This window comes from Equus przewalskii, chromosome 22 (genome assembly GCF_037783145.1).
Source record: "Equus przewalskii isolate Varuska chromosome 22, EquPr2, whole genome shotgun sequence".
Classification (NCBI taxonomy): Eukaryota; Metazoa; Chordata; class Mammalia; order Perissodactyla; family Equidae; genus Equus; species Equus przewalskii.
In genome coordinates this window covers 25,828,062-25,850,056 of record NC_091852.1, presented here as the reverse complement: position 1 = coordinate 25,850,056, position 21,995 = coordinate 25,828,062, and the positions used below count along the sequence as shown (strand labels likewise).

The following is a 21,995-nucleotide window of genomic DNA, read 5'->3' as shown; positions in this document are numbered from 1 at the left end:
AAAGCAAATCAGTGAGGGAAAGAATAACTTTTTGAATAAATGATACTGGAAAAATTGATTATCCATATGGTAAAAATAAATTCTACTTGCATTAAGATTTAAACATGAAAATCAAAATTATGCAATTGTTAGAAGCAATATAGAAAAATATCTTAATGATTTGGAGTAGGGAAGGATTTCTTAAATAAGATACAAAAAGCATAAGCCATAAAGGAAAAGATTTATAACTTCAGGTATATTAAAATTAAGAATTTCTGGTTACCAAAAGACAGCACAAAGAGTGAAAATACAAGGCACAAACTGGGAGAAGACATTTGCAACTGATAAAACTGATAAAAGGTCAGTATCCAGGATCTATACATAACTTCTACACATCAGTTAGAAAAAAAATCCATAGAAAAATGGGCAAAAACTTGAGCAGACATTTCACAGAAAAAGAAAGCTGAAAAGCCAATTTACCTACTGAAAAATGTTCTGCATCATTAGTAGTTAAGGAAATGTAAATGAAAATCATAACATAATACCACGTTCTCCACCCACCAGACTGGAAAAAATAAAAACACTCTAACAATAAATAGTGTCGGTGAGACTATGAAGCAAGAGGAACACATATACTGTGGGTGGGAATGTAAACTGATATAACTGCTTTGGAATAAAAAAATTATAAAAATACCCCATGATTCGTTAGTCCCACTTGAGAGAAATTCTTGCATATTTGCACTGGGAGGCATGTGAAGGCAGTATAGGAAGGTTCATAGCAGTGAGGTTGTGACAGAAAAACACAGAAAACAACTCAAATGTCCCTTGAAAGCTGTCAGCCTCACTGTTCATGAACAAGGAGGACGGATGGTGTGACTCTCCCGAGTGTTGCATAGTCCATGAACAGTGCCTGCCATACCGTGACAAGAAGATTCTGAGGAACTCTATTTCTTAAACCTGAGAAAAGTTAACGTGGTCCATTATGTTCTCTCTTTTTTCCTTTCACTTTAAAAATAATTTACAGGTCTTTAGGGATAAAGACTATGATGTCAACAATTGGCTATAAGAGAGGAATAATTTGCTGAATTGAACCTCGGCATTCTGGAAAGTCTAGAGTGGGTATAGTATATAAGAAAAGACTTTAAAAAACAATTTCAAGACCAATCTTGAAATCAATTTGTCAGTCTCTAACTTGCACAGCTACTTTGTATTAATTTTGAAGCTGATTTACACCCTTACAAAATGAGACCACAAAGGCCATGCAGAGGGTGTGGTCAGTTGTTTTTACAATAGTAACAAGCTGAATGCCTGAGCAGACTGCTTTTCCTCATAAGTAAGCCTAGTTGAGTAACTAATGATACAGCAGCTGATGTAGGAGTTGCTCATTCCCCATCCATCAAATCCTAAGGGTTTTCTAGCAAAGGCAGTAGTCCCAGGGCGAATGTTTCTCTCAGTAGCTCACGGTTACCAGCATATTTAACAGTGACGTAAGAAAGCCTAATTTTGCCAGCATCATTGGAATATTTGAATCTTGCCCATCTTTCCTCATCTATCACTCATGTAGGAACTATTTTTTTTCCCCCCAAGATAAAGAAGGAAAAGAAACGCTGTGGGGAAGAGAGATACGTTGTGGGGCACAGGGGTGCGGAGAGAGTTGTATTTCGTATCTTAGGGAAAGAAAATACCACTGACATTTTAGGTTGTCATGTTATCCAAAACAATAACCCCAAGAAAACAGTATAAGATTGAAAGGGGTCAGACACACTTGGCTTCCAGTCCTGGCTCCGTCACTTACTAACTGACTGTGATGCTATATAGCATTGAGAAAGCTGCTTAATCTTTCTAAGGCTTGGTTTCCTCATTTGTAAACTAGAGAGAGTACTAGAGCCACTTTGCAGGATTGTTATGAGAATATGATAATGCATGTAAAGCATGTAGCCTAGCACATGGTAGGTGCACAATAAACCTTATGCGGGGGAACCCTGGGTCCTGAGCTCAGTGATCCATTTCGTTTGTCAAAAGTTGCTCTGAAAATGTTTTTATAACAGAGTCTTTACAAAGAGTCCCCATACCACCAAGTTTATGCTAGAATTTAAGCTGTAACTTTGTGGTTACTAGCTCTGGAAGGTGCAATTGTGAAATTGGTCTCTCACTGAAAGTGGGATTAGGTAACAGCAAAACAATTATGGTGCAGATTTTATCTCTGGGAATAATGCCTCTGAGCTCCACAGCCCTATATACATAGGGACTTGTTTGACATCTGCCTGTAGATGTGTCAGGCATCTCACACTCAACTTATCCAAAATGGAGCACTTGCTTGTCTATCCATGAATCTGTCCCTTTTCAGGTTTCCCCATGTCAGCAAACACTGCTTTTGTGCATCCAACTGCTCAAGCCAGAAACCTGAGTTATTCCCATATCCCTTCATCCCTCACTTCTTAATCCCGTTCATCCCCAAGCACCATTTAAAACTCCACTAACTATATCTTCAATCAGTTTACTCACCCCCATCTCTACAGCCACCTCTCTAAATCCAAATCATCATTTTTTAAAACATGGATTACTGCAACAGCTCTCCAACTTAGTGTTTCTACTTCTACTCTTAGTCCCCCTCCAATCCATTGGATTTGTCACCTTGCTGCTCCAAAGCTTTGGTGGATTCCCTTTGCACATAGGATAAATCCAAAATCCCTAAAATGACTTATAAAGCTCTGAATGATACGTCCCATGCCTAGATTTTCTATTTATCCATGACTATTCCCTCCCTTATGCACTCCAGTAGATTAAGATGGGAACTCAGTTTTCCCAGTGTCAGAATTTTGCATCAGTAATGTGGTATGCTTGAAAAGATGTTACCAAGGTCTCAAGCATTAATGAGGTCTTTATAGCTGTTTGAGAGCAGAATGACATAGGACCAAGAATGTTGAGATTTGACATATTCTCTGAAAGAGGTACTTGGACAAAATTTTGTGATAATCTTGGAATGAGGCTCCAAATAAGAACAGACTAAAGTTAACTTGTCCTAGTTATAGATTACTGTGAGTTCCAGCAGGAAGATAAAAAACAAGTGGAACTCATGCCCTTGTGGTACTACACCCTTAATGGGAGCTATGTCATGCATACATACAATGCTAGGCAGGATACAATCAACTTTATCACCACAATGAGCTAGAGTCATCCATAAAGGCTTGAAAAGATCATGGAGAGAGCTGGATTTTGAAGGAAGCATAGGAATGACATTGATGGAAAAGGAGCAAGAAGATATTTCAAGTGTGTGAAAAAATACACTGGTAGGAATGACTGTTCCAGGTAGAGGAACAGTGAGGAAGCTACGAGAAAGAGGCATCATGATATAAAGAGAGAAGAATCAAATAGAAGTTTCAAAGTAAGGAGACTGGTGCTCCAGGTTCATCTCTGCCTCTAGCCAGCTAAGCAAGAATCTTGGCTTCTTTAGTATGTTTCCTCACATTTAGTAATGTTGACCTTAAACAAATAGATAGCCAGTTATTTCTCCAGCAAAAATAGGCTTATTTGGGATGAGCAAAGAATTGAAATCAGAGGTCTCCAACCACGCAAGCCATGTGCAAATCCCCAACAGCAAGGGGAGGAGAAACTCTTTTATAGAGGGGAAGAGGAAGTTGGGAAGGCTGTTGTAAATAAGCAGTCCATTGGAGCAGACTAGGAATTTGAAGTGTAGTGACTTTTCATTGGCTGAGTTGTGACAGTCTCTCATTGACTGACCTTTTGCCAGTCAAGAAGAGGAAGTCTTGAGGGTCAGCCCAGTGGTCCAGTTATTAAGTTCAGCATGCTCTGCTTCTGCAGCCTGGGTTCAGTTCCAGGTGCAGACCTACACCACTTGTCAGCAGCCATGCTGTGGCAGTGACCCACAAACACCAGAGGAAGACTGGCAACAAATCTTAGCTCAGGGTGAATCTTCCTCAAGCAAAAAGAGGAAGATTAGCAATAGATGTTAGCTCAGGGCAAATTTTCCTCAGGAAAAAAAAAGAAGAGGAAGTCTTTCTTTTTCCTGTTGGGCTCTGCTGTGGATGTAGGGCATGAGAGCTCCCCCTTTTGGCCTCTTGACTCCATTTTAATGTGGTTTCTGCGTATTAATTTCAATACTATACTCCTGTAATAATGAAATGTCATTAGGAAACATGGTATGCTTATTATGCTTATGGTACTTTTCTTTTTTTCAAGTAGAAGCCTTAAATTTTATGTAATCTGAGCATTTGTTCTTTTGTTTTATGATTTCTTAAAAAGATTTTAAGTGTAGGAAGTCATCCTTGGTTTTAAATTCACAGATCTAATACCTTGTTTGAGTGGGCATTTGAAAAAGGATGTTTTAAAAATATTTAACTTTTTAATGTATCCGGGATTTATTTTGTTATACACTATGAGGAATGGGTCTAAATTAATTTTATTTCCCTTAAATTCCTACCCAGTTATTCCTGCACAAGTTAATGAATAGTTCTTCCTTTCTGGTGATGTTACTTTTATTTTTCAGCAGTCTTTTATGGAATAAAATAAATTTCTGGATTATCTAGTCTGTGTTCTCTATCTATATATTTTTTCTTCTCCCAGTAGTATCTTATTTTATTTATCATAGCCTTACAATATATTTAAATATCTAGCAGGGCTAGTCCCATCTCATATTCTTCATTCAAAATTTTCTTTGATAAACTTGTCTATTTTTTCTTCCTGAGAACATTAGAATCTAGTCAGATTCTCTGAAATTTTCATAGAATGTTAATTGGATTTTGTGTCAATGATTTTGGGGATTGTAATGACTTTATGTATAATTCATTTATGTATGAATTTATGCACATTTTCAATAAACTTTGGATGTTTGTGACTATAGAGTACAGATAAGACTAGAGTCAATGAATTGGTCTAAAATGATAACAAAGATATTTTATCTAAGTGGCCTTTGTCATTTGATCAATTTAGGTGTACAGAATAGCCAAATTGAATTTAATTCCCTTTCGTTTTTGTACCTAAATGTCTGGTCGAGATATAATCCAGCAATCAAAGATCCAGTGACTAGCCTCAGGGAGCAGAATAGAAACAATGATAAATATTGTCAGTGAATAGATTTAGAAGCTCTTGAAGGGTAATTCCCATTTCAATTTTTATTTTAACTTAATTCCTTAGTATTTCAAATGGAAACCCATGATCTCTTTCTGCAAGGATCTTCATTTTGAAAGTCTATAATTTCACTTCCTTTGTCTTCCTCATGCTGGTGGGATCTGTACACCCAATTGCCCGGGCCCTGGCTAATTCTTGGTACTTTTATCTCTCTCTTACTTACTTTCTCTCTGTCTATCTTAACTTTCTCTCTCCTGACAGCAGAAAGTAGTAATCAGACAGGTTGAGTGATTCAATGGAAATTTAATCTGATCTCATTTTAGCCACGTGTAAGAAGCAACCTGCTGTGAACTAGAATTGTGATGCTGGGAGTGATCTGATTCCTGCAGGCCCCTCTCCCTTCTCAGCTCTGGTGAGTGACTGATAAAGGAATTTAAAGCGTGTAAAACATAGTATACACTGATTTGTTAACTTAGTCATTGAACTGGACATCTTGTCTTCTTGTAGGTAAAGTTAGAGTGTCAGAGATTGTAGATTTTATTTATAAGGACAAAGCATTTAAGTATATTCATTGAAGTTGCTTCTTGATGCAGTAATCTCTTATTTTCCTTTAAACTAGACTTCCAGTTTTGAACCCAGATGTAAAAGCAAAACAAAACAAAATAACAACTAAAACAGAGGAATCTCGGTCAATAGATCACTGTAGCTGTAAAGATGATGACCTGAAGAATAGGGTTGACATGATGTTATTGGTCAGTTCACTGATCTGAAGGAAAGGAATCCTCTATTTATGGCTGGCTAAAGAAGGCCAGTTACAATGCAGAAAAGCTTAGAAATTGTAGCAGAAAGTAAAGAAACAAACAGAAGAGAGAAAAACTGGACATAAGAAGAGTGTAAGGAACAGAAGGAACAGCAACCTTCAGAGTTGGTGTTGCCAATGTTGAAGAAGGTTATGGTGACCACTGTCACATTGTTGGCCCCCAATGATCCATATCTCCCAGTAGTTCCCCTTGTGTGGTCCTCTCTCTTTGAACCTGAGTTGGGAGTGTGACTTATTTTAAGTAACCGGAAGTGGCAGAGTGATGCTGTATCTGTTCTTCATCTAAGCCTTAATAAGTTCTGCTTTTGTGTTCTTAGGAGCCCTCCTCTGCCTTATAAGAACTTTTGGGGCTGGCCTGGTGGAATAGTGGTTAAGTTTGTGTGTTCTACTGCTGTGGCTCTGGGTTCGCCAGTTTGGATCCTGGGCATGGACCTACATACCGCTCTCAAGCCATGCTGTGGCAGCATCCCACATAGGAGAACTAGAAGGACTTACAACTAGGATATGCAACTGTACTGGGGCTTTGGGGAGAAAAACAAGAGGAAGATTGGCAACAGATGCTCAGGGCCAATCTTTGTCACCAAAAAAAAAAAAGCATAAAAAAATTTTGTTATCCTGCTACAGCTACATGGAGAGGCCATACGAGAAGCCATATAAGAAGGAGAGGCCCTGAGAGAAAAGCCTAGCTAGAGGAATTTAAGGCCAGACCCCTGCTGACCTACTAGCTGGGTGAATCCACATGAGTGACCATTGGCAAGATCAACAGAAGAGTCACCCAGCTAAGACCGGATTGCAGAATTGTAAGCAAATAAAATGTTTATTGTTTTAAGCCACTAAGTTTCAGGGTAGTTTGTTATACAGCAAAAGACAGCTGCTGGTGTGATAATGGAGAAGAGTCAGAGATCAAGACCCAGTCTCGCAGGCCTGGGACCAAAGCAAGCTTGTTCAAGTCTTTTGTCACTTTTTAGCTCTGTGGGTTTGGGCAAGGTATTTAATCTCTCTGGGGGCTCAGTCTTATCTGTAAAATGAGAAAAAATATTTCTTCCCTCAAAGGATAGTTAGGAAATGAAATGAGTGGAAGTTTGGGGCACATATTAAGCACCCACAAACATTAGTTCTGTTTCATTTCCTCCCTGTGGTTCCCTCACCTCCTGAGGGGATGAAAGTGGTCCAAACTGCAGTAACTCTTAAGGGCAGTCCTGTGACCTGCTAAAGGCAGCTCTGTCATAGGTCAGTTTTGCACTGTGTGTATGTGATAAACATTCATTGTGTTTATATGAAAAAGAGGTAAACTACTAAAATATAAGTGATGGATTTTTTTGACTGATGGCAGGTTCAGAGGCCACTTCTGGAGTCAATGCACATTTGTGTTTGTGTCCCGGACTGTCTACACCTGCTCCTCTGGAGGACCACAATTGTTTATCAGACTAAGCTTGGGTCATCAAGGAACCTTAAGTTACACTCAGCTTATTTTATTGCAGAAGGCATGAAGGCATAGGCTATTTCCATTGGGTTTCCACAAAAAAGCATTATCATTTCACTTGTTTGTAAAGTTCACTTAGGCAAAAATTGCACATTTCAAGGCAGTGCTGGATAAAATTTGATGCTTGTTTAGGCCTTGCTCTCAATTTGGAAGGTGATTTAGGGCCCTGCAAAGAAAGAAGCCCCATATCAGATGTCCAAATTATGTTAAAACTGTGCAGTCACCAAGTTCCCAAGCCTTCTGAGAGAACACACACACACACACAGACCTGAAAGGAAGGATTAAGGAGAAAAGAAATAAACCTGCCCTGCCTCACTTTCCAAATTGTAAAGTGAGAAAGCCAGACCGGAAGATTCTCCAAGGTTACTTCCAGCTCTGAGCGTAGCAGACCTCAGATCCTGTGCCTGTATTAGCCCATCTTGGGCAGTGAGATTAAAAACACAGTGTGCTCTCCAGCAAAACTTTAATTACAGAGATTTAATTAGAAAAAGAACCAAAATACTCTTTCAGATTATTTTTTAAAATTTTATTTTTAATTGTTTTAATTGTTTCCATTTTATTTTAAAAGAGAAACGAAAGCCACAATTTGCCAAATTTCTGCACATTTCCTTGCCATACAACTGTTCTAGCAAGTTAACCTAAAAAAATTTTCTAAAATGAATTTTTGATGAGAAACTCAGATCCCTGTAATTTGTCTTAGACATTTTTTTCCTTCAGACCTCTTGTGGGGCTCCAGGGTTTCCATACCTCAATGTCAAGAGCAGGGCAAAGGAATTCGGCTCAGTTTAGTAATTACCTTGTGTTAATTTAGCTCAAAGTTATTTTTCTCTTAATGGCTTAGGAGAGCCATTCAAATGCTTTGATTCTTATAATCAAAGTTCCAGTGGGGAGGGTAGGTGAATGGCCATGTAATGTTTAGCCTATTAAAATGGCCATATCCAAAGCTTATGCAGAGTGAATTCTTACCAGGGACTGTGAATAAGGGGAGGTCATTGTGGAAGAAAGCATGAGAAAGTAGGAGAGTTAGAATAAGTCTGGAAGTGTCTTTCCTTTCTCCCAATTCAGTTCCACAATTTTAGTGGACAGTTGTTTTTGTCCTCTCTCATGGCAAGAGGGAAAGATCTCCCCAAAGTCTCCCTGAGTGCTTCCAGAATGCTGATTTGCCGCCAGGCTTCACAGTGGAGCAAGTACATTAGACCATAGTTCCTCAAAGTATGTGTGGTGAAGGACCAGTTTGCTTTCTCTCCCACATCCTCATCCACTGTGAACTGATATTTGTGTAAAATACAATATAAATGATCACCGGAAAAATGACACGCAGAATAAAGACATACAAAATACAAGCCTCAATTTTTTATTAGATTTAATTAGTCTTGTCAAGTGCAATAAAATTTTCTAACCATCCTTAATTTCTATGCTTATCTTGTTGCAGATGGTAACAAAAATGTGGGAACAGGCACTGGTCCGTGGACCACACTTTGAGTAGAACTGACTTAGATTAGGCCAATAGTATTCTCTGGTTCCCAGTAATTATTTCAGGAGTGTTCTTATGACCTGAGCTGGTCCCATTCACTTGAATGTTGGGACTTTAATTGGGAAGACTGGGACAACAATTCTTTGTTTTTCCTGGCTCTTAACCAGCTTCTCTTTTGTCAGTCATCTTTCCAAAACATAGATCTGGATATGCCATTCTTCTGTTTATGAAAACCTTAGCTTCCCACTGCCATCAGCACAAGTTCAAGCTTCTTAAACTGTCATTCACAGTCTTTCACAATCGAGCCTTCTTCTACTTTTTCAGTCTAATTTTTTGCTACTCTCATTCTCAGGCACATACCCTATGCCTTAGTGTGACCAGATATGTACTTTCATAGATGTTACAGGCTTGCTCATGTTCCCTCTGGCTGTATTGCACTTCCTCTTCCCACACCCCTTTCTGACTTTCTAAGAATAGAACCTTGAGAACATAAGGTGTTCATTATTTTTAAATGGTAAGCATTATGCATTACCTCATTCCTACTGATTCAAGTGCTAATTTTGAGAGTGTTGGCAGCAGGATGAATTGATGCACCCAGATATTTGATAAACACTGCATTTAGACCCCAAAGATCTCATTTCATAGGGAGTCTAACATGGTTAATGAACAAAATATCAGAAAGCACCAAGCTTAGACAGGGTGTGACTTTAAGTTATTGCAAAAATGAATAAGCAAGAAAGAAGAACATACATCTAGACCAAAACATGCACACAAATATTCATAGCAGCTTTATTTATAATAGCCAAAAAGTGGAAACAGTCCAAATGTTCATCAACTGATCAATGTATAAACGAAATGTGGTATATCCATCCAATGGGATATTACTGGCCATAAAAAGAAGTGAAGTGCTCATACATGCTACAACATGGACAAACCTTGAAAACATTATGCTAAGTGAAAGAAGCCCGATACAAAAGGCCACATACTGTAAGATCGCATTTATATAAAATGTCTGGAATTGACAAGTCTATAGAGAAAGTAGACGAGTGGCAACCTAGGGCTGGGGGGAATAAGAAGATTGAAGGATGAAGGCTAAGGGGAATAGAGTTTCTTTTTAGAGTGATGAAAATGTTCTAAAATTGTGGTGATAGCTGCACAACATTGTGACTATACTAAAAGCTCTTGAATTGTACATTTTTAATGGGTGAATTGTATTGTATGTTAATTATGTCTCAATAAAGCGGTTTTTAAAAAAGGAACATTTATAGGAGCTTTATTCATAGTTGCCAAGACTGAGAAACAAACAAGATGTCCAAGGTGAATGGATAAAGCAGCTATTGTGGATCCAGACAATGGAATATTATTCAGCGCTAATGTGAAATGAGCTATTAAGGCATGAAAAAGACACGGTGGAACCTTAAATGCATATTACTAAATGAAAGAGGCCAATCTGAAAAAGTAACATAGTACGATTCCAACTATGTGAGTGACATTCTGGAAAAGGGAAAACTCTGGAGACGGTAAAAAATATTAGTGGTTGCCAGGGGTTAGTGGGGAGGATGGGATACATAGGTAGAGCCCAGAGTATTTTTAGGGTAGAGAAACTACTCTGTGTGATACTACAGTGATGGATACATGTCATCACACATTTGTCCAAACTCAGAATTTAGCACACCAAGAGTGAACTCTAATGTAAACTATGGACTTTGAGCGATAACAATGTGTCAATATAGGTCAATCTATTGTAACAAATGTCCCACTCTGGTGCTGGATGTTGATAGTGGGAGAGGTTGGGTGTTTGTGTGTGGGGGTCATAGAGGAACTCTGTATTTTCTGTTCAGTTTTGCTGTGAACCTAAAACTGCTCTAAAAAATAAAGTCTAAAGAAGGAAAAAGAAGAGAAGGAGAAGGAAGGGGAAGAGGAGAAGGGGACAACAACCTCACAAGGCCCATCTCGCTTTGCACCAACTCTGAAGTTTTCTCTGACACCTCTCTTCCCTCCCTCCAGGCAAGAGAATTAATTGCTCCTTTATCTGTGTTTTCACTGTGTTCATTTTCTTACTTCTTTTACAGTTCCTGTCCCTTGATTAGAGTTGTTTGCATGTCTCACTTACGAACTGTGACCTGCCCGAGGGCAGAGGCAATGTCTTATTTTGTTGATATTTCTACTAGAAATGCTACAGGGTAGAGTTCAATAAAAGTTTGTTGTGTGAACGAATGAAGGGCATCGTGCACCTGTTTTAAATGCCATTTTCAAGGATTTTGTCCCAGAATCTGCTCTCCTTCAGGCCTTTGGTGTCCTGAAAACAGCTGCCTCCATGTGGCTCATCCCAGGGACAGTGGTCAGGATGTGAGAGGACTGTCCCTAGAAAATTGAGAGCGCATGAGAATCCTGAACTAATGACTTATCTCTATTGACTCTCCTCCAATAGCAGCATATTATTCTAGTCGAGCTTTTGGAAAATACTCCTTGGAGACATTATAACCAAGTGCAGTCTGAAATCTGGGACCAGACTTCTGTGTGGTGACGTTGGTCAATTGGGAAGATGTCATGAAGCTGTGAGGAGAAGATCTCACTCTACCAACAAGCCATCTCTGCCACCTCTGGATGGCTACCTGAAATGTTCTGGTGAGAGCTCGTTACAAGGCTTAGGGGTGAGAGAGATGTAAAATGTGTGAGGTATATTCCTGCGAGGGATGACATTTTAAACTGTTATTATTCATATATACCTGACTGAGAGTCGTATGTAATATAGTTCTTGAAAGCAAGTTTTAAGAGGGCAATAGAGAAAACCTATAAAGACACTGGTGCTGAGAGGGAAAAGGAAAAGGTACCTAAGCAGTGACAGAATAACAAAAATGCTTTTCTTTACTTTGCACATTTGCCAGCATTTAATGGAGAAGGTGAATATTCTCAGCCGCACAAGTGCTTTAATTTTAGGACTAGGGCATACTTTTTATTTTAAGAAGCCGCTTATTAATCTTGTTTAAAATAGAAGCGTTGAGAATGTAGGGGACTTAGTAGTCAGGGCTCTGCTACTCACTAGCTGAACGATCTACGGAAGCCACTCACCACCTCTGAGCTTCAGTTTTATTCTTTGATAAAAGGGGCACAATAACACCTGCCCCGCTTACATGCCAGGGTGGTTGTGAAAATCCAGTGAGAGTGCTGAAAGTCAAACGCTTTATAAAGCAGACAAAGAAGTTTATTATTTACAGTTGATGTTAGTGGAGAAAGGACAAGTGCCATGAACCTCTCCTACTAAACTCAAAGGAGTTTATTTTTGGTGGTATGAAAAGAAACAAAACCCAAAATGTTGTACCTTTAGTATCTTGTTCCATGTTGAGAAAAGGAATCTTATTAGCATTTGGGGAAAAGTCTTTTTATTGAAACTTCTTGTAGGTTTTACTTTAAGGCACACAAATATATGTTAAGGACATCTAGCCAACACATGTCCTTTTGAAAAAGAAAAGCTGCTCTTTGACCATCTGTGTTAATTTGTACCAGAAACTGGAGAGGGGAGACCCACATGGACGCCCTCCTGAGGAACCTGGTGTGTTTGAGCAGTTGTCACGCATAGCATCTGTCCCTTCTCTGATCTCTTCCCGAGATAGCTTGGCAGTTTACAAATGTGCTGGGGCGTCTCCTGCGCAGTTGTGTCACTCTTGACCTGTGCCGGGCTTTTCCCTAAAACTGCACCGTGAGGTCCTTAAGGACAGAGACTGTGACTTACAGGTACTTACTTGTGTCTCCTAGTTTCCAGCAGTAAATATGTATTAAATGAAAACTTGGCTGAGGCTGCATATCAAGGCTGGGAGGAAGTGGTGCCTCTTGGCAGGTTTTTATCCTCATGACAGATTACCCGTTCCTGCGTAATTGAAAGGAGACTCTGCCAGGCTTGAAGGCTGTCTCACCCTTTCCCAGGAGGTCAAGGAACAGTGCGGGCCGTGGGGTCGAATCAAGGGCATCACAGTTTGAGAAATCAGCAGACAGTTCAGAGGACAGCTGTCAAGAAGATAAAGAGTTTAGAAAAGAAGATGTAGGAAGAGGGGAGGGAAATACTGGGATTATTTAAAGCTGACAGGAGGAGCCTGGAAAAAGTGTGACAGGTACTTGATTTTTGAACATAGGTGGGGATGATCATATAGACAGAGCTTCTCAGCCTTCTTCGTGGTAGGCACTCTGAGGAAGAGTTCAGATTTACTGGGCCCCCAAGGGCACTCAGGTGAGGCTGCTCAAGACTAGATTCTGCCCTGGCTCTGACACTCCTGGGTCCCACCCTGCCAGCGGAAGGCTGAGGGGCTCCACAGCTTCCTACAATGTAAGCTATCCAGGCCTTGGGGGAGTGTTATGGACTGAATGTTTGTGTCCCCCCAATTCATATGTTGAAGCCCTAATCCCCATGTGATGGTATAAGGAGATGGGGCCTGTGGGAGGCGATTCGGTCATGAGGGAGGAGCCCTCATGAATGAGATTAGTTCCCTCATAAAAGAGCCCTCACAGAGCTCCCGCACCTCTGTTGCCACCATGTGAGGTTGCAGGGAGAAGGCAGCTGTCTGTGAGCCAGGAAGCAGGCCTCACCAGACAGTGAATCTGCTGGTGCCTTGACCTTGGACTTCCCAGCTTCTAGAATTGTGAGAAATAAATGTTGATGGTTTAAGCCAAACAATCTGTGATATTTTTATTACAGCAACCTGCACGGACTAGACAGGGATTTGTACACCTGTAAAGGGCAGGGACGGTCTATATTTTAGGCAGACTAAGAAAAAGTAGGATCAAAATAAAAAATGAAAGATTGGAACAAAAGGAGAAAACACTTTATTCCTGGATTTGAAAATACTGGATTGGTTTGTCAAAGGATCTGTGAGTGTGAGAGTGTGTGTGTATAACATGTCCCGAAAGTCTTTATACAGCTTAAGTTTCATTAACTTCAGAAAAATAAGTGCTACAAACTCACCCCCAAGATCATTTGACGGTTTAGTTATTTACATTTATTCTATATTTTATATAATTAGTTTTGTGAGTGTTGAATAATGAATTATTCATTTTAATTGCGCCAGCCTCTCAAAGATGGTAAAGGTTGACTGAAACAGAAACCGAAAATCTGCTATTTTGTATTCACAAAACTAAGTAAGCGTAGAAGAACTTTAAGTTCTACATCTGGGTTCCTGTGGATTTGAGGACATATATGATCCTGAGTGTAAATGTCTGGGTACAGCAAAAATTCCAGGCAGCATTTCAGACTTTGAAAGCAATAGAATTGGTGAGACCCACTCCAGTTCTCCAAAGAGTAAAGGGAGACCCAGGTAATATCTGGGGTACAAATAAAAAAAGCAGAAACTTTCAGTAAGGTAAATATATGATATGATGAAAGGGTGGAGTTGGAAAATAGGGTGACAGGTAGGGCAGAGGGACCTAGAGGGCCCAGGAGGAGTGGAGAGAGCTGGGCTGGTGGGGGAGGGGCTGTGGGCACACCTCTCCATGCTGTCCCCTCCCCCAACCTCTGCAACCCTTTGTGACTCTTCAGTGCTCTGTGATGCAGGCCTGGGACTACAGTCAAGTGCCTGTGCTCTCAGAGCTCAGTTGTCTCAGGCAGCCTTGCGATTCAGACAATGGAGTTCAGTCAATGGAATGTTCTTTCATTTCTGAATTGCCCCTTTGAGTTGTGTCTGAATTGTGGCTCAGCATTGTTGGATACTGACCCCAACCTCACCATCCTGTGGTGGTTGCTCCTTCTGCTCCTGTGCTACCTGGTGGGGATTCCATCTTTACCAACCTTCTGGAAAGCCAAAGACTTCCAAAAGGTAAGGGACCCTAGGCAAACCCCCAAGAGTGATTCTTTATTCTTGTTTCCATTTCTATTCCCAATTTTAAAATGCGTTTGGTTGCCTCAGAGAGACACCTAAGATGGGAAGTCTGAATAGAGGATGGAACATCATCCTTGCAGGGGAATAGGCTGGGCAGGGCTAGGGGTTCAGCTGGGACTGTTTGCATTGGAAGCTCACAGACCACCTGGGTGTGGGGAGGATTCCAGGAAAAAATCCCATACTCAGTGATTCTGTAGTCTTGGGTTGGGTTATTTAGAGAGTTTGGGATCTCTGCAGGAGAATGGAGTTCCCAGCAGTTGACTATGAGTCACATTCCCATGTCAGGCATCCCTCAACCAAGACTTCTGCGTGTCTGCAGATCAGGAAAGCAGCCTGAGCCCCTGCAAGCCTCTGAGCAGAGGCTGGAGCCCGGCTCTGTCCCAGGATACAGGGTCCTATCTGAGGGAGCACAGATGTGACTGTGGGCCTCAGAGTCTTTGCCTCTTCAAGCAAAAGACTTCTGACGGAGAATATCAAGTGTGAACCTTTTAGACAAAAATCTTTCTTTGAGTTTTTCAAGGAAGGAAAAATTGAAATTATTTTATCATCATTAAAAATTAATAAAAGTTACTACAATTAAAAAAATAAAATTAATAAAAGGAAAGAATACAAAGTTCTATTAATTAAAACAGAGAGTCATATTATTCTTGGATAATGAATATTTGAGTTTCCTAGAGAGAGGAGCAAGAGAAATGAGCCTCAGCCCCTCATTCTTTTCTTTTTGTTCTCAGCATCAGGGCAGAGCCAGGAGAAGGAAAGGTGGAACATCAAGAGGTAAGGTTCTGCCTATTCCACTTGAGCTCTCCAAGGGTGACCCTTCCTGTCCTTTCCAAGAGGTCCCAGGTCCTTACCTCTGAGGATGTCAGTTGCTAGATACAGTCCCTCTCAGACAATAGAGCCCTCACAGGAGAGGCTCATGGGGAGGCAGGTAGAACCTGAGACACTTCTTAGATTCCTGCTCTGCCCACCCCTGGGCATGAAGCAGTGCTGGGCCTGGGCAGTGGGTTGCCTAATAGGTGGCCTTGTGAGATGTCAAGAGTCAGAACTTCTGGCTCCTGGCTTTGTGAAAGTACCTTGACTTCCCGGATGATCAGATTTCTCCTTGAGGTAACCATTGACCTCTGTTCTTCACAAGGTGGTTTTGAGCATCACGTGAGATAACGTATGCGAAAGTACTTTATAAATGAAGCAACATACACATGTGAACCTTGTTAATATTATCATTGACCATTTGACCTCATCTACTGATTCTTGGTGCTTTCAGAATCTAACATCCCAAAGGTCTCCCAAAAAGGGACTCCGGAATAATACCTATGCTTCCACCTTCATTATATATAACCCAGTCTCTTGGTTTCCCAGGTTGGAGATATTATGAGAGGGAAACAGAGGAGAAAAGGAAGCTGATTTCTATTCTGAAAAGGTGACTAGTCTTTCCCCTTCTTTCCCGATCCCTCTTTAGTATGTTGTATGTAATTCCATGGATTCTGTGCAGCCTGTGTCATGGGAGGGGGTTGCCATAGGAACAGGTATGTGAATGAAGGCCTTGGGGTGAGGGCTATTGAGTGTATTGTGAAGTCATGGATGTAAGGTAATGGGAAGCTTCAGGTAGCCCCTCCCCTGCCAGGCCAGCAGGTCCTCCTTTTCTTGTTCTGGGCCTGGCTGTAGCTTTGTACCTCCTGTCTCCCACAGCCCCCTGGGCCAGCATCATGATACCATCCACTTTCGTCAACTGTTATGTCCTGACCCCTTCTGTGAAGTGTGTAATAGTGCGACTGCTGAGGTCAATCGGCTGCTGTTTCTGGAGGAAATGGAAGATGATACTTCCTCTGTGTCCTCTGCGGTTTCCACAGCTTCTGTGACTGAATCATCATTCACTCTGTCCTCTGCCTTCTCAGAAGTCCCTCCAGGAGGCCGAACACCAGCCCCTCTGCCTGAGCCTTCCCTACCACGCCCTCCACTCTCTCACCTAACCCAATGATGCCCTTAGCTGGCTTTCTTTCACCCTCAACACTGGGTCACTCTCTGTCACCAGAACTTTTTTCTCCCTTTGATTCCAAATTAGGGGACCATTCCCCACCCCAACCCCTTGCCTCTCCCCATCTCCCACCACATGACACTCAGACAGTGGATCCTGTTCTCCCCCTACATGCCGCTTTATCTCTGCATACCATCTTCTCTCTTGATCCCACGCATTCCCAAGACATCAACCCCTTACCAAATTTTTCCCAGACCATGAATCCCATGGATTCACTGGATTGTCATCATGTATCATCAACCCTGTCTGTTTCACCACTGCCAGACCGCCCTTAACCTGTGACTCAATCTAAATCAGTTTCCATCTTATTGAACCCTGTTCCAGAGAACTCATCTCCACATAGCCCTGGTGGGTTGTCCACTTATGTCCCAACAATCAGAGGCACTGACCCTTCAAGTCTGTCAGTTTCAGAATTCTGAATTCTGGTGGCAAGCTCATGCCAAAGACTTGTTCCCTTCCACATTGGCACCATATGATTTCAATCAAGAGTTTCTTGCCCTCCATTCTTCAGAGGCCTCTTTTGGGGGAGACCCTGCAGCCAACCTTGTAGAGCCTGGTCACCTCTTGTTTCTCAGCCCTGATGTCCTGGCACTCTGGGAGAGACAAGTCCAACAGAGAAGTGATTTCTTGATGTTGAAGGAAGGGACAAAGAGAAAGGGTTCTTTTCCAAAAGAACTTAGGGCAGACTACCAACTGAATTCTTCAGGGAAAACATTAGAGGCAATTGCTGATAAGCATGACTTGGCAGTCTCCCTTCCTTTTTGGAGCAGCAAAGGCAAACCAAAGGAGTTGCACCTGCACTAGCAGCCCTATATCCTAAGACCTCAGAGGATCATTTACAGCAAAAACATATCCAGCTCTTCTGGGGTCTCCCATCTCTGCACAGCGAGTCCTTGCCCTCTGCTATTCATGTCTCTGGTGACTGTTCCTCAATCTTCATTTTCAATAGAACCTCGAATGCTTCCATGGACCATGAATCCCCAGTACTTCCCCCTCCTCTACCTTTGTCCTTGCCTGAAATCCAGCCTCAACCCTTGCCTCACACTCTGCCCCCATCCCAGCCCCTACCTCTCACTCAGGTCCAGGCACAGGCCCACCTTCAGTCCCCACTTTCAATCCTACCATCGGGTCCATTACCCCAGATTAGGATCTGTGGTGTTTCCATAGAACCCAGAATGAATCAGAGTCTCTCATCTCATCTGAAATTCAGCAGCTGGAATGGAACGTGTTGCAGAAGCAACAGGAAAGTTTGTGGGGTTTACCCTCTGTGGTCCAAAGATCTCAGGAAGAGTTTTGTCCTTCAACTCCGAACTCTACCACAGGGCCTCCCAGGCCCATATTTCAATCTCCATTCTTCCTGGAGAGTTTTCTCTTAGTGATGAGCTTCAGAAGAAACTAGAGCATCACATTCGAAAGGGGCTCATCCAACACCGGTGGGGCCTGCCCCACAGGATCCATGAGTCTCTGTCACTGATGATGCCTCTGAGGGATTTCTCAGAGATATCTGAGTTGTAGAGCAATCATGGACTCTCAGGCATCTCTGTGAACAAAAATGTAAATGTTGGATTGAGCCAACCTGGAAGCTTCCATGAGAGGGGCTCAGAACTGCTTTAGCTGGAGAAGGACATGGGGAAGGACCAGGGACATAGCCCAGAGAATGGCCCAAAAGCTCATCTGTTGAGTGACCCAGAGAGCTCTTCAGATAAGGATCTGGGGTACAACTCTGAGAAAGACATAAACAGTCACATGGTGAGTCTGTCAGAAAAAAATTCAAGGGCCTCAGGGGGCAGCCTAGGTCAGAAACACCTTGAAAATGTTGTGGAAGTATATCTGAGCAAGAAGTTTGAGGAAATCAGTGATGGTTGGCTTCCTGGGACTGTGCACAGTTCATGGCATGCTATCAAGCAGACACTGCAGCTTTCTGACAAAGCCCACACCCAGATAAAACAGAGAAGTTTGCCACCATCAGTGGGTGGGCACTACTCCCTGGATACCTTCCAGTTTTCCTTAATTGATTCCAGTGCGCAAGAGATGCTGGAAGCCCATATTAAAAGGTTTCGTATGAGGATGGTGTGGGGCCTTTCCCGCAGGGTCCTTGAATCCATAGAGATCTTTAAATTGAAAGATGGCACATCCCAGTCTTTGTCCCATTCCCACTTTCTCTCCTCAACCAACCCAATTTCTGAGGTGGACTCCAAATCTGGGCTCTTCAAGCCCCTTAGAGGAAGCTCTAAATCTCCTCATGGAAACAAAGTGGGAAAAACAAATTCAGCCCCATTTTGATTGTCCTTTCTAGGCCACCTCACCTGTGGGCAAGGAAGGACAGGGGACCCTGACACAATCATGCTCTGGTATCATCCAAGAGGTTGGTATCAACCAAGAGGGTGTTCAGAGAAGTAAGGGTGCCAGACAGACTCTTCTGCCTGTCACACATGGCATCACAGGCAAAGCAAGTCAGAGATAGACTCGAATAGCAACAGATGTCCCCCAAAGCTGCCCACAAGGCAAGCTGGGGCTGGACATGAGCCAAAGGATGAGTATGATTTCCAGGGATACAGTAGAAATATGACAGATGGGGAAGAACGCAGAACCCTTTTCCATGTGCAACGTGTCCAGGGAGATATTCAGGGCCAAGGAGCTTGGTGCTCTTCAATCAAAAACTGGTGACATCTTGACAACCAGCAAGCTGGGAAGCTTCCAAATGGTAAAGGTGAATGAGAATAAGGTAGAACCTACTGTGACCACTGAAAGCCCCCCACCAAAAAGTTCAGTTCCCCAAGATCCTAAATCACCAGACCTTACAGAACAGCTGTTTTGTGGGTTAAAGTCTAAACTGGACAAGAGGGAGTAGAGCCAGGCCCATTGCCTCAGAGAGCTTGACTTACAAGGCCTCACTGACTCATGCCCAGGGTGTCTCCAGTGGGGACATGGGAGTTACCCAGGGGCTACACGTCCATTTGGAGGATAGAGGAATCAGTGTGGAGCAGTGGCAGGAGCCTTGGGTCTCTACACAAGTCTCAAGGAGGTGCCAAGATAAGAATTTCCCACCTGCTGCAAAGAGAGTGGGCCGTCTGGGCCCCAAAGCAGAAGAGCTTGGTGGAGGGGATGCAGGGTTGGGGACATCCAAACCTGGAAGGAAGAGTTTCCCTACTCAGGACATGGCATTAGAGGAGACACTTGGGAGTAAGTCTTCCCAGACCCCATCACAGAAGGGACAGCCTCCTCCTGAAAGCCTTTTCAGAAAAAAATGAAGCCCTTTTTACAATGGCTTTATCCTGGGATAAAATGCAAAAGGCAAGAGAATTCCCACGGAAAGGGCATCCCCATGTCATCTGCACAGAGCAGAGGCCCAGATAAAAGTAGAGCTGCTTTTACCAGGACGACTGAAGCTCAGAAGATCAAAACAGATGCTGGGAAGTTCCCAGAGGAGATACAGGGGTGTAGACAGATGAGTGATATCATCTGCCCTGGAGAGCCCCTTCCCTCTGGGGTGAAATTTGGGAAAACTTGTCAGAAGGCAGAAGAAGTGCAGGCCTTGGCAGAGCCCGTCCAGGGGCATCCTTCCTACTACAGAGTTCCCTCCTGTAAAGTGACAAACAGCAAGTCTTGCCACCACAAAGCTGTCTTTGCTGGCCAGAGTTATCCTACAAGTATTAGATGGATCAGAGATAAGGAGAGACACCCCTAGAAAGTTGTGGCATTTAAGACCAGCTATTGGATCAGAAGCGTCCCTCCCCTGTGCCCTGCACAGAGCCTGTGCTGCATCCACACCCCACCTGCAGCCATCAAGTCAGCCAGAGGCCTCTGGCCACTCTCACCTCTGCTGAAGGCACTGTGTTCAGAGATCCGTCTCTGCTGTTTCAACAGAAAATGCTTTGCCAGCATTTTCAGACAAGAAAATTTCCCACCCTAAAATAATTCCTTCCTTGTGCAGTGCATTGATTCTCCCCAATAAATGAGTCTCTAGTAACAGTGATGTCTTTTCTGTGCACTGTGTTGGGGGCATGGGTTTTGGGGAACTCAGGCCTTGTGCTTAGGGAAAGGAAGGAGTTAGTTCAGCTCTCACTGATTGCTTCCTTCGGTTTCTACAAGGGGACCAGTCCCCTGGAGCTCTTGATGAGAAATAGGTGTCCGGTGCCCCGCAAAGCCCCTTTGCTCCCTGATGAAGTTTGAGGAGATGGGCTCTGTCTCCTGCCTCTTAGCTTAGCCTTAAGGAAAATGTAGAGCAGCCCACACCTTCCCCCTCACTGAATGTTTTACATCCTTCAGAGCAGTAGGGAAGACAGGTCTTTTATGTCTCAAGGAGGGTCAAGGACAGGTATACACTTCAGTAAATAACAGGGAGGAAGAAACAGTGGCTTCATCATGATTTAGAAGTCAGTGACCAGAGGATCCCACAGGGAGGTGAACCTTGAATGGCACTGTTTGGGGGGTATTGCTGCAGTGGATCCTGGGCTGGTGGGGGAGGGTCTAGGAACAACACAGATGCTGCTTAAGAATCTGTCATGTGGATCATGTTAATGTGTTGGGGAAGGATCCTTTAGACTTGACATTGAGGTTTCCTTACTGGAAAGGCACCTGGGGCAAGTGGTTCCCCTCCCTGAGTATTTCTTCAGGCTGCCCAATTGATGACATTTTGTTGCAGAGCAAAAGCATCACTCAACTGTCAGTGGTAGGAATGTTGCCCAGGCAGCCCCTACCTCCTAGGGTAAAATAAAGCTGAGAGTAAGGAAAGGATGCCTTAGAGTGAATGGGAAGCTAAGAAAAAACATAGAGGGGAAAGGATGCTCTTGCTAGTAGAACAAAGGTTTATGTCTCATCATCCCCATATCATGACCCTGTCCTGCTCCACCCCCTTCCTAATCTGATTGAGGCACCAGCTCCTTGAGGCTGATCAGAGAACTGCACAGCATACTGATGCCTTATACGGAAAAGGCACGGGGCTGTTCTTTGAGTACTAATGCAATATCTTCAGGGATGTCATCAGGCATGGCATCCCCCTCTTTAGGGAAGGTGATCTTGGTGGCTTCCTTCCATCCATGCTTGATGGAAATATACAAGATCTTGCCCTTACTGTGTACAGTTCCTGTTCAGCATGGAGGTGCTTCTTTTGATATTCATGGCCTTGGTGGAGCCATGGTAGACTTCTCTCAGAACACCTGCAGCTCATGAACCAGAGGTAAGTCCTAGACTATGCATCAGGGTTACAGATATTGGGGACCTCACCATGGAGCTCCATGGAATGCTCT

The 21,995-nt window shown here is 42.8% G+C and overlaps 1 protein-coding gene and 2 pseudogenes across 1 annotated transcript; all 3 read left to right on the top strand.

Annotated features, from left to right (window-relative positions):
- The first annotated feature begins 14,359 nt into the window (after positions 1 to 14,359).
- Positions 14,360 to 20,719, top strand: LOC103540119 (spermatogenesis-associated protein 31D1-like). Its single transcript, XM_008506635.2, has 4 exons — positions 14,360 to 14,648; positions 15,443 to 15,485; positions 16,071 to 16,131; positions 16,401 to 20,719. The coding sequence occupies exons 1-4, from the start codon at positions 14,457 to 14,459 to the stop codon at positions 16,687 to 16,689; spliced, it is 585 nt and encodes a 194-aa protein (XP_008504857.1). The 5' UTR covers positions 14,360 to 14,456; the 3' UTR covers positions 16,690 to 20,719.
- On the top strand, positions 16,975 to 19,029 carry LOC103540138 (spermatogenesis-associated protein 31D1-like; annotated as a pseudogene).
- On the top strand, positions 19,572 to 20,664 carry LOC139078369 (spermatogenesis-associated protein 31D1-like; annotated as a pseudogene).
- Positions 20,720 to 21,995: the final 1,276 nt, after the last annotated feature.